The sequence below is a fragment of the Mesocricetus auratus genome, unplaced genomic scaffold, assembly GCF_017639785.1.
Source record: "Mesocricetus auratus isolate SY011 unplaced genomic scaffold, BCM_Maur_2.0 Super-Scaffold_100003, whole genome shotgun sequence".
Taxonomy (NCBI): domain Eukaryota; kingdom Metazoa; phylum Chordata; class Mammalia; order Rodentia; family Cricetidae; genus Mesocricetus; species Mesocricetus auratus.
Genome location: NW_024429188.1, coordinates 32,869,430 through 32,882,680, shown reverse-complemented (window position 1 = coordinate 32,882,680; position 13,251 = coordinate 32,869,430). Strand labels below are relative to the sequence as shown.

Genomic DNA, 13,251 nt, shown 5'->3' with positions numbered 1-13,251 from the left:
GAGGTACCACTTCTAGGTTTTTTTTTTTCAAATTTTCCAGGGGTTCTTAAAGGATTCATGGTTTAATTTTATAATTATGGCCTACTCCATTAAAACATTCATATCCCTACACTAATATCATAATGATTAAAAAGTAATACAGGTTCTCAACATCTTAAATAGTTGCTCAATCTAAATAAAAACAAAGAGGTAGAATTTGGAGTTGTGTTGTACTTGGTGAGGTAGAACTTTCTAGTATTTGTAAGTCTAGTTGATTACCCTTTAGACTAGTCTTCGCAAAAAAAAAAAAAAACTAGCAAAAACATGTCATTTGAGCTTCATCCCAGAAATGAGAAAGAGAAATAAATTACTCTTCCATTCCATTGTTTATCAATAATTGTTTTACTTCTCAAAACATAAGAACTAACCTGTGGCTCAAAATATCTAACCAAATAATAATTATCGATAAACATTCCTTTTTGGGGTTTCAAATCTTTATAACAAATATGTTTTTCTAACTATATGTTTCTTACATCATTTACCCACATGACAATGTTGAAGATAAAAGGAGACTGGCATCATCTTTGTATCTTGATATATGTCAAGTATGCTCTGTGCTTTAAATGGGAATATGCCAAGTTACAGAAATAGTACTATATTTAGCTATTTACCAGAGCAATTGGGGGAGTTTCAACTTAAGAACTCTCTTCTCAACATGGTGCCCCATCCAGGTCCAGTATCAACTGAGAATTCCAGTGCTCATTATTTTGACTTTTAGAATTTCTTATGGTAGACTATCTGTGTCAGAAGTGTTAAAGTATATCTTTCACTAGATATTACCCAGCAGAGCACAGAGGTGTTAAGCAGTAACTTCTTGTGATAATCTTTGTTCTACTTAATTGTCCATCTAGTTGATTGCTGAAAGGGTAACCTAAAACTAATCCTTACATTGAGTTGATAATATTCGTCAATACAAATTACTTTCATATTTCAGTCATCACCAAAGATTTTGTCCTAAGTTATGGTTGTACATGAGAAAATCTAACTACGGAGATATCCTCCATCTCAAACATTTAACTAATCCCTTTTTGACATCTAAGATCATGCTAACACTGTCAAAATCATACTCTATAAGGGAAATAATAGTTAAGTCATTATACATCTTAAAGATGAATTTAACAACACAAAAATATTGAGGTGTCCAATTGAAAAGTTACAGATATTTTGACTGATCTACTTGGGAATTTCAAAAACATATTCTATAGGTGTAATTTATACTACTTGAACTCAAACATTGAAAGAAAAAAATTAAAAGTATAATCCCTCCGTATCTAATAACTCCACTATTTGATATTTTATATATTCGATTTTGAATAATGACTTTTGAGGTTCAGGGTAATTATTCTTTTGTGGAGAGACAAAGTTGTGCAGTACTACACATGAGGTAGAAGTAAAAAGAGGCCCTGAATATATATATATGCATAATATTAAAGTATATACCTTTAAAATTTTATTTTGATTTTTACATATCTAATTTCTAGAAATTTTACCTGAAAAGATGAGTTTATGATTACTTTTCAAATGACGAATCCAATTCTATTTTTATTTTTCTGTTTGCAATCTAAGGATACACTGCTATTTCAAGAACAGTCAGTGCAGAATCTTTGTAGATATTTGAACTTTGTTACATTTCAGAATTTTATGGGACAGCAATGCTAGTAAAAGTAATTTAAATCTCACCATGCTGAGAGTCTATCACTGTGAAGACTATGGCTTTCTAGAAAAATCATTTTAAACTTAATTGTTTACCAAGAAATATATCTTTGTTAGGTACTATTCTACAATGTGGAATTTATTTTTACTCAAATAATCCTTTATTGAAACAAAATTGCAAAGTGTAACTACCTTATAAAGAACAGACATTTAGAGTTATTTCCTATTTACAGATTGTTGGCAAAGGTAGCATTGTTTCCTACTAGAATTACCTCAGAGGTGTTTGAAAAATTCTTTGAATAGGTTTTAGTATTGAGCACATTTTTATAATTGCTCATTGTTTGGTTTTGTGTTCATAAGCAGGTATTTTTAAGCAAATGTTTTTACACTCTTGCATTTGCCCAATTTCTAGAAAAATGGAAGTTCAATATCATTTCTTGGCACAAAAATGGACAAAAAAACAGATAAATTTTATCACTCCTTTTTAGTTTTATCATGGTAAAGCTTAATTATCTCTCCAAAACAATATCAGTGATATATCTAGTCATTTTGTTGTAATTTAGGGTAAATAGGGATACTCTGACACAAAATTTGATTGCTTTATCAGTATTTATGTCAAACTACTAATTATGCTTTACTTGGACGGATGAATAAAATACGAGATTTGAACTTTTTCCATGATTTGTTAGTTACTACTCACATATTCTGGCAAAATACAGAAAAAAATACTGACTTATTGCGATTTCTTAGAAACTTTAGCAATTATAAACATGTATATATATATATATAAAATTTGATAACCATATTGATGAAAATAATTTTTAACACATTCTCCAACTTTTCCACAAATCAACAAATAAATAGGCAAAGCATCAAATATACTTCATCTCTGCAGTTTTAGCTTTATTATGATGACAAAGGATAATTGTCCTTTCAGAAACCTAATACAATATTAGTATAATATTTAGCCATTTTTAGTAGTTAAGAGAAATCAGAAAAAAGTCAATAGGGAAAAACTTGAATTTTTTTCAATATGTATTTCTTTTTTTAATTAAATTGATCCCATGACTTAACTATATTTAAAATTTGTGCTTCTTTCATACATATTTTATTTGAATGTGTTCCATATAATATTGAAAAATGTATCAGACAAGGTTGGATATGTTTTCATATAATTTCTTGCATTTCAAATCTTCATCAAAACATTGAAATTGTCTAGTCCTGTATTTACATATTTTACTTCTGAGGTTTTTATATCCATTACTTGTTATATAAACATGAAGATTATCATGCAAAAGTTCCATACCCTCCAGTTCTTCATTAAATAGTATAAAGATAAATCGGCATACAAAACTACAGAAATATTGAATTTAAGTTTCACATTCATTTGCTTTCATGGCTTGAGCATTTCAGCATAACCGAATGAATTTTGTCACAGTGCTTGCAATTAGCATGACCAAATTATTTTCACAAATGTGCATAACAAGTAAAGAGGTACAAATATCCTAGATCATGCAGATATACAAGGCCTCACGGTGGATATTTGATATGCATTACACATGAGCAATATTATATTTAGAAAAACACTTCAGTAGTGCTGCTTAGTTTAGATAAATATATTTTGTGCTTTTTCTTTTTCTTTTTTTTTTATTTTGTCCTGCTGCATGCTCTGTTACCTTGTTATAGGTGATCCCTGAAAGTACAAATGTAAACCATTGCAGCGTGCAGTTCTAGCATAGCTGTGGCCAGAAAAAAAAGTGTGACAGAAAGAAAGACATAGAGAAAGGAAGAGAGATTTATCTCCATGATAGTCAATGGCAAAATTTCCTTAAGTATATTTTGACCTTCTTACTCCTTTTGAAAACCTTGTTGTGGGGATTTCTTGATCCCTTCAGAGTACTGCGCAACCTTCTCAAGAGATCATTAAGTACAAGTTTCCACCTTGGAGTAGATCTTCCTACCTTTCCAGTCTTAATTCTGTGAGAAATGGCTGCAAATCGACGGTTGAGCTCGGAGATTTGTGGCTCTACTATTTTCCTGCAGTGGCCACCTCTGTTTGCCATCAAGTTTGCTGCTTGGTCACGTGTGGAGTCCACCTTTGGGCGGATGTCATTCATTTCGGCCTTTAAACGCTATATTCCATGAGCAAGAAACAGGGCTTCAAGTTAGTAATCAGAGTTAGAGCAGACACAGAGGAAGAGAGAGTGAGATGGAGGGAGAGGCAGAGGAGAAAAGGGAGAGGAAGTCATGACAAGGAGAAAAGTGGGGAAACATGCAGAACAGATTGGAAAGAACAAAATCAATTTCAATAAGAGTGAAACAGAGCCGGACGGTGGTGGCAAACACCTTTAATCCCAGAACTCGGGAGGCAGAGGCAGGCGGATCTCTGTGAGTTCGAGGCCGGGCTGGACCGATAGCCTCCGAAACAATACAGAGAAACCCTGTCTCATAAAAACCAAAAAAAAAAAAAAATAGTGAAACAGAATAAAACTGTGTGAGCTTAAAAATACTAGAACAGCATTTTAAAATTTCATATATGTCTCTTTAAATCTATCTACTTTGTCTAAGGAAGGACAAGGGGAAAGGTCTTGACTTCTTTTCATTGTCTGCAAACAAGCATATTATTACACATTTAGTTTTATTGTCTATTATGCTTATTGGAATTAATGGTTATAGCACCACTACATTACGTGCTCAGGAGGGAAAATAACCAAAGCACACTTTTATATTCATTTCTGATATTTCTTAAATCTATATTCTCTTGAACATCATGGAAAAGATTGATTCTCTAGGACTTATATGTTCTGCATTGCTTATAAGAGGAGTGTGGCACATAAACCAAGCAGTCAATGGACCCATGAGTTAAATATCCATTATATATTATATCAAAATCTTTACATGAATGTTGTCCTTACATGATAACCTTGATTGTAATCAACTATGAATCAAAACTGCAAAATATAATGCAAACAAATACTAAGATATAATCCAGATAATAAGTAAATACAGTTATGAAAGATCCTAGAATGTCTTTAGTATTTCATTAAAAAAGACAAATCCTGTAGCACAAAAATTCTTGAAAGACTGAAAGGAAGTTTGCAAATTAAAAGATAATATGTGTTACATAATGACTTCAAGTTACCAGCTTGTGTAATTAAGGAAGATCCTGTTTCAAAAACTAGAAACCAAAATAAAGGAAAGACAGAAATAGTAATAATAGTTGATTTTTTAAGCAGTAATAATAACTGCACATTACAGAAAATTTGAACTAAAAATAGTGAATTATTAATTAAATGAGATTGGCAAAAACATCAACATTTAAATTTGATTGAGAATTGAAATAACATTAAAAAGAGACAAATTATTAAAAAGATATATTTCAACTTCATATATGTTATAGAAATTATTTTAAAACAAAGGTTAATTTGAATTTGTGATATAAAACATTAGATAACTGAATAATAGGTTTAAAAATGAAATGACATATTTTAACATGTTACTTTTTTATATGTGCATAATATAAAAATTTTGTTTCTATAAGATGGTGATAACGAACAATACCAAGTTGAATATTCCTTATTACTTTATACTTTAGATTTTAGAATATATGAAAATATATGATTTGGTGCCTTAATGATTGGCCCAAGAACAAACAAAAAATTACATTTCATAATTAACAATACATTTAGCTTAAAGTTAATTTTGTGTAATATTTTAGAACAATTTTGTACATGACAGAGTATTGCATGTATAGTATATGCTACTATGGAATGATTTAAGTATTAAAAAAATCTCAAAGTTTGGAACACTCTGAACTTAGTGGTTTTTAGATCAAAGATACTGAATCTACTGATATTTTGCAGATATTTGGAGAAGAAACTGTGTTGATGAAGCAAAGAATATTGACATTAAAATAAGAATTATTTTAAAATATGACAGAAAAATATGTCTTTATAATCCTTAGTGAGCTGAGATTGAGAATAGACTGGTCAGATATAAACTTGGACAAATATCCGAATTATAGAACTCTATAATGTCATTAATTCCTCTAAAAGGAGGAAAGTATAAAGGAATGGAGATAAGAAACTATGGAAGAATGGTAGAAGATCAAAAGAAGGAAGCAAGACAGATGGAAAGGAAAGAAATAGAGATGTCTAGACTTTTTAAAAAGTCTTTGGTTTTTTCTAGTTTAATCTTGATTGTCGTATCTTGTGCAGTTAGAAAACTACTTTTCATAATATTTTATTTGCTACCTTAAAAATGTCTTCTTTTTGTTGTGGTTTCTTTTTTTCAGATTCATCCAAAAGTTCATCTGTGTGAATGATCCACTTTGTGATGTGTTGTACATTCTGATTAAAGGTTTCCATGTATTTCTGGTACTCCTGAAATTTTGAGAAACATAACATATTACTGGTTAGACAAAAAATCTTAAAATGTATGTTCTACTTTATAAAAGGAAGAAATGTAGTATTTAAATTCCCTTTAAGTAACATAATAAAAATTGACTATAGCATTAAGTATAGAAAAATATCTTAGAATTATATTCTAGAATACCAGCATATATATAAAGTCGTTGAATTTTCAGACACAAACATCATTTCTGAACTCTAATTTTCTTGTTTCTTTTTGTGTTGTTTGTGGAAAAGCTTCTACCTCTTTTCTTACCAACAAAAGATTTAGCCATTCTTGTGCTCTGGAGGTGACAGCTATCCAGTTACTATTCAGAAGACTCAGTTTGTCCTCCACCAAGGTTTCCTTCTTGCCCAACACAGTTTTCAAAGCCTCTCCTAGATCTGTAACACTCTTCAAGTGAGCCTTGTGCTTCTCAATCTCTTTTTGCGTAGCCTGTAGAAAAATTAACATTAAGCTGCCAGTAAAATGCAATATTTAGCATTAAGATTTAAAGTGTGTGAATGGGTTGTGTTTGGTTGCTATGCAAAATTTTGTAAGGTCATAAACCTACAACCATGTGTTTATTACGAATCATGAAATCTTATGATATATATTGTAATTTCATCACTGTGTATATAATATATATATATATTGTTATACAAATATAATTGATTTATCAATCATATTTCTGTATGTTTAATAACTAAGCCTACAGATTTTTCATTTAATATTGTATATTTATTTATTTGATAATGCATTGTCTAATGGAAGACAATTTAAGACTCATTTACAAATAAATACCTGTTTTTAGAAAATTAAACTACTATGATCCTTTTATTATTCTACAGTAGTATATTCAGCTTTTTGGAGACATAAATACTTTTGATACCTCCTTAGGCATAAAGAACCTTTATTAAAAAGTTTTCTAAAGGATGAAATAAAAATACACAAAACTGTCAGTCAGTGGTGGTGCAAGACTTTATTCCCAGCATTCGGGAGGCAGAAGCAGGTGGATATCTGTGAGTTCGAGACCAGCCTGGTCTACAAGAGCTAGTTCCATGACAGCCTCCAAAACTACTGAGAAACCCTGTCTCGAAAAAACAAAACAAAACAAAAATGATCAAAAATGCACAAAACTGATTTAAAGAAGAAAGTAATTTACAAAGAATGCCAATGACTTAATAACCAAAGCCAATGTCAAAATAAGATGAAATCCCTTAGGAATAGCAATAATAAATCGCAGTAAGTTCACAAGTAGGGTAAAGCATTTTATGCATGAACAACCATAGAAGTGTTTCATGTAAAGATGTCTCTACCAGACAGCGGATTTCTCACTTCTAGGTATTCCCAAAATGTCTTTTCTGTCTATGTAACACACCACGATACCTCATAGTGATCTTTTCTCGACGCTATCAGGTCCTGTTCAACTCTGGGTCCTTTAGAACTGTTTTTGTTAGGTCTCAAAGAAACCCAGACAAGTAGCTAACACTGGTGCCTATTAGCATAATCAGACAACTGTTCAACATGCTCTCAACAAGCACTTATTACAAAGTTGCAGCTCTTCACCACTTCTCACACTTTCCTACCTCCTACCCTAAACCTCTCCAGCCCCTATGCTTTGCTTCTTTTTCCTCAGGTTCTCTTTCCTATATAACTTCAGCCATTTTGGCTACTTGCTCTCTTGGATCTTGGTCCTCTCTTGGTTCTCTTTGCCCTCTTTGGTCTTTTGTCACTCATCTCTTGCTCTCCTGCTTTTTCCTTCTATGGGACAATCTTTTCTGCTAGCAATTTTCAGTCTGGACTCTTCCACATGCTTTTGGAACTGTTTTCCCTCATATTTAAAATACTCCCCCTCAACTGTACCTAGAAGCAGCCATGTCATTATTTCCATTCCATTTTATTTTTTGATTCTTGCTTTGGACATCCAATCAACAGAAAGAACAAATATGCCACAAAACACTGGTTGAACAAATAATTATACAACAAATAATCATTTTCATTTATGAACTTTTATATTTGCATTTTTCTTATCATTTTAACATTAAAATACTGGAATGAATTTATCTGCTATGATAGAAATGATTACTTATAATGTAGGTACTATTTGTTGTACATGAGTGTGAAAAGCATTTCATAAAATCAATTTGTTCATAAATCAATCATGAGTGTTAATTGTATTCCTCTTAGACTCCAGACACTATTGCAAAATTGCCATAGATAATACTAGTAAATTTCTTTTAGAATATGAAAGAACCAGGTTTTGGAATACACAGCTCATTTAGACATGAATAGACATGAAGTAGATTTCAATTCTTTAAAAATTCTGTACATTAGTGGGGGAAATATGTACTTTTCAAATAATGAAGCTAACCATTGTTCTAGGTTAGAAAGATAGGATAATATAAAAGAAAAGATAATTCTGATTTTATCCTTAATTATACTTAGGGTTTTTATTTGTTTGTTTATTTTTCCCTCAAGTAGTAAAGTGTGACATCCTTATGTTAATTTTAAGGTGAGGAAAAATAACATTATACTCAATATATTATATTTTGACCTAGATGATAATTATATACACTTTCAGAGACATTAGAACAGCAAAATTGAAACTACATAGGTGACAGTATAGGGTTTTATGATCAGCAAAAATGTTTAGAATGAGAAGAACTATACTGAAACAATAATTTCTCCAAATGTTAACAATGCTAACATTTTTTGAATAAAATATGATGGCAGATAGTTGCAGAAATATTAAGGACTAAGTTTGCTTTCCAGTAAACGAATGCACTATTACTAAGCTAAAAAAATAGTTAAAAGTTACTGTGCTTTTGTTATCATGGTAAAATAGCTATAGCAGATTAATTTCTTATGAAAATTTGCATTATATTTGTAGACAATGTAAAATTTGTATTCAGGTCAGTTCCTCATAGATACTAGTGAAGTTGATTTTAGAAATGGTGAGGTGCATACACTAAAGTGAATACATTAAGTCATGAACTCACTTTTTGATGGAAAACCTACTCTGTTGATATTTTTATGTTTAGCATTATACTTATAAGATGTATTGGAATCATTATCTCACAGAGACAAACATATAGTCACTATTCTCCAGGAATATAAAACAGGACTCATTTCACCTTGAAAACATCCCAGTGTGTCAATTACTTATTTTCCCGAGTTTTCAACGCCTCTGTAAGTTTCCTGGAAATGTTCCCATGACATTATAAGGATAACCTCTATGTATGATAGCCCAGTACACTCATTCAATTCTTTTAGAACAATTTCTTAAGGGTAGTCTGCTTATAGTTGATATCTTTATCTAACCACACACTTATCCAAATACGTCCTTTCAGGCATTTCAATACATTATCATTCCCTTTACCAGGATACTACAGTAATGTTACTTTTTAAGTATTATTTATACATTATGCATTAACATGTAGATGAGGGATTAATTAATATGTTTGTAAAAAGTATCTTAAAATGCTTAGCCATACAAGTGTATTTGTAACTACCCTAGCATTTCTGTTCATGGGAAACTGGGTAATTAAAACAAAATTAAAAGGGAAAATTTTATCACATTGTGATTTTTAAATTTTAATTGTACATGACAATGTATATTTACCATTAAATTGATAATATATGTATGCAGAATTCCTAAAGAGTGCATAATACAGTCTAATAGGTTTTATATAGGACACAATTTTATATTAATTACTTTTCTGAGACCTTACATATTATCATGACTTAAGGTGTAGAACATATTTTACTCTTAGGCTATGAAACAGAATAATATGATAAATTAAAGAATAATATAAACTATTAAATATTGGATTTTATAGCACTGTGTATTGAGTTTTTATTAATAATGCATCATCTAGTAAAGTTTTCATGAAAGCAGAAAGTGGAGAACAGAAATTATAGCCATAACTATAATGACAGTGAATAGTAACTTCAATGGCATTGAACAGATGTTCTATTTTCTAAGTAACAGCTGTTTGATGCATTCATTGTATCAAGTTAATGATCTGCTAGTGATATTTCACTTCACAGATAAATTACTATGCTGTCTTTAAAAAAAGATATGTAATTTTTCATGAGAATGATAGTGTAACAGACTTTAGAAATAAGAAATAATTCTCATACTTTTGTAGTAAAGAGGGTGATGTGATGAGGCAATTATTCCTACAAACTAGGAGAAGAAATTAGATTTCTTTAAACAGTAAAAGAGATTAAAAAACACAGGACATAATTAAGAGATTTGGATGTATAATCCATCAGAATTCTTGAAATTCATGGGTCTTATTATATTAGTAATATTTTCCTATGGTGCTCAAATGTGCAGAATATTATGGTGTTAGCTACATTTGGGCCAACCAATTAAATGCAAGTATCCAAGAGAGACTCCATTCATTTGCCTATTTTGCAACTTTTCCAGGTATTTTCTACATGTAGCTAAGAAGCCACTGTCAAACAGAAAGACATTCTGAGATGAGGTTTCATTGAGTAACAGTAATTATTACATTTTATAATTGAAGTGGCAAGAATAAAGGTAATTTAGGAAACTAATGAGTGTTCTTTATGTTGAACTTTATAAATACTTATCCCTGCAATACAAGTAAAAATAACATACTTTGTTTCATAGGTTGATATTTAAACACTGTCAGGTCCTAAGGAAACTCCCATATCCCCTAATACTTGTGGTCTTTAGACAAAAGCAAATGTTCCTAAACTTGTGAAGCTGTTTCCTCTCTACAAAAGGGAGCCATTTCCCTTATCAATGGCAGAAGGGACAAATAAATGGTTATCTGTAGTGGCTATTAGCATACAAAAGAGCATGCTGGCTCAGGCTTCCTCAGTATCAAAAGTAATTATCACTCATTTCAGAGTCCATCCTGACTCTTCTCAGGTCTTCTTAGTTCCCCTCCCCCTCTACCCTAAATTTACTCTAGCCCAGGAGTTTCCCTCCTCCAGCTAATCCTCCTTTATAACCCTGCTATTTTACCTATGCTTCCTCTTTTCTCTGCCCCTTTTTTGCCTCTCTTTTGCCTAATCTTAGTCTTTATCTGCTGTACTCTCTTTGTCTTCCTCTTAGTCTCTCTCTCTCTCTCTCTCTCTCTCTCTCTCTCTCTCTCTCTCTCTCTCTCTCTCTCTCTCTCTCTCTCTCTCCCTCTTTCTATCTCTCAGGGCCAATTCTGCTGGCCATGTTCAGTCTATTACTTTCTCTGCTTCTTTGCTCTGGAGTCTTCCAGATGCCTCTGGCTGTTCTCTTCCTCATATCTACAGTGCCATCAGTATCAGTGTATACCAATATCAGTTATTTTGCATTACTTATCATTCTGAATAGAATTCAACATTTTCTCTTATTGTTTCTGTCAGACAAGCCTTTCTAGAGAACAATGTAGATATGCATTCCAAAAAAAACTGATGGGTCCAAAATAGCATAGGACAAGAACATTTTAGGGAATCATGTTTAACTCTTAGGTTTTAGATGGCACTGAGTTTAGGGAGCTTATTTAAATGATTCAGAATTTTTCAATAATGACACTAATTAAGAATAAATAAAACATGCTAGTGGTTACATCAGAAAATTATGTAAAATAAACTTTGTAAGAGCTACTACTTTCTGAAATAATCATGAGTAAATATCTATTCACATAAATATTTACTAGAATGTGTCTCAGTTATGATACTCAGCAAATTTGCTCATTAATGAGGTGCTTAGAATTGATTTTATTATATACAACTAATCAGATTTATTTTTAAAGCATTAAAAATACTACTTGATGGTTGAGCAAAGTGTTTCTTTAGTGTAATCCCAGCATTTGGGAGACTAAAGCAGAAGGATCATGTGTATATAGAAGGCCATGTTGTCTACAGTAGAGTGAATAAAAAACATAAAATGAATATATAACTGCTTCTAAGGTGCTGAAGTTTTTATTATAGATAAAAGGAAGAAAACAGACAGAGGCAGAGACATCTGGGAGAGTTCCAAGTTAACATGCCTGGCAAACTGGACAAGGTCATGTGAGGAGTGGCAGGAGATGAGTGCAGATAGTCAGAAGACCAAGAGACAAAAAAGGCAGGAGCAGAGGAGCTGGTAGGAAGGGCAGCCCAGCCCAGGTCCTGAGCTGGAGAGTTCAGGGCAGATGTTACAGGATAACACTGTAACTGAGAGGAACTGAGGAATGCTTGGAGAACCCACCAGCTTTGAAATATCAACAGGCATCTCAGCTTTGTCTAGTACAACTTTTGCCAAGAAAATACACTAGCTGTGAATAAAGTAAGGAGATAAGATGAAGACTCTGTCTTTGGCCATAACTGTAGACTACTCAAACCTTCTATAATTTAGAGAATTTACCAAAAGACATTGTAATGTGGAATTTTAATGATTTTTTATTTGATTTTTGATTTGTTTGTGAAGTTTGTGCAAAATATACCTCTTTAGAAAACTAAGAAAATAATCTTTATGAGGATTCCAGAATAGAGTATATTTGTCAGAACTTTAAATTATCTCCTAATTTGCTTATAAAATGCAACTAGCTGAGATTCAAATTCCTTTCATGTCTAGATTTTGTTCTTTATGCATCATTATGGTAATCCAGTGTTTCTCCCTTGGGAGAGTATGTCTTATGTTCCCCAATAAGTCACATGATGCAGTTCCAAATGCCAGTACCTCAGAATGCAACTCTATCGCAATAAAACATTTACAGTGGTAACTGTTAAAATGATATCGTAGTGACAGTGAATCTGTGTAACTGGTGTCATTATAAGATTAATTTGGTATCCAGTTATGACCATAGATGAGACTAAAATGAAAACCAAGAAGTACATATACTGACAACGTTCCTGACAACAGATCTTGAACTTTTAGTTTCCAGAACTATGGAAAAGAAGATTTCCACATTTTAAGTCACCTTAGTTTGCTAAGGAAGTCTTGGCAATCGATTGAACATGGTCATTTTGAAAGCAGAAATGAAAATATATCTGTGATAGTAAGAGATTACAGAAAATCAATTCTGGATAGTATTCATGAATCCCTTAAAGGTAGATTGTACATTTTATGATATTTCATACAGAAAAGAATTAAAATATTTAGTTTCTATAGAAACAACTAAACTGCCACCACTTTCTGAACAGAAACCATGGATGGAGTTGGGAGATGGAGAG

General features: G+C 31.7%; 1 protein-coding gene across 8 annotated transcripts in view; it reads right to left on the bottom strand.

Moving 5' to 3' along the window:
- Dmd (dystrophin) overlaps window positions 1-13,251 on the bottom strand; it is a 2,157,616-nt gene that overhangs the window by 1,206,599 nt on the left and 937,766 nt on the right. For all 8 annotated transcript variants that reach the window (XM_040744180.1, XM_021232987.2, XM_040744181.1 and 5 more), the window contains 3 exons: window positions 6,358-6,537; window positions 5,946-6,074; window positions 3,654-3,824 (listed from right to left, as the gene is read on the bottom strand). In XM_040744180.1, the coding sequence (XP_040600114.1) occupies window positions 3,654-3,824; window positions 5,946-6,074; window positions 6,358-6,537 (480 nt within the window). The remainder of the gene's footprint in view (window positions 1-3,653; window positions 3,825-5,945; window positions 6,075-6,357; window positions 6,538-13,251) is intronic.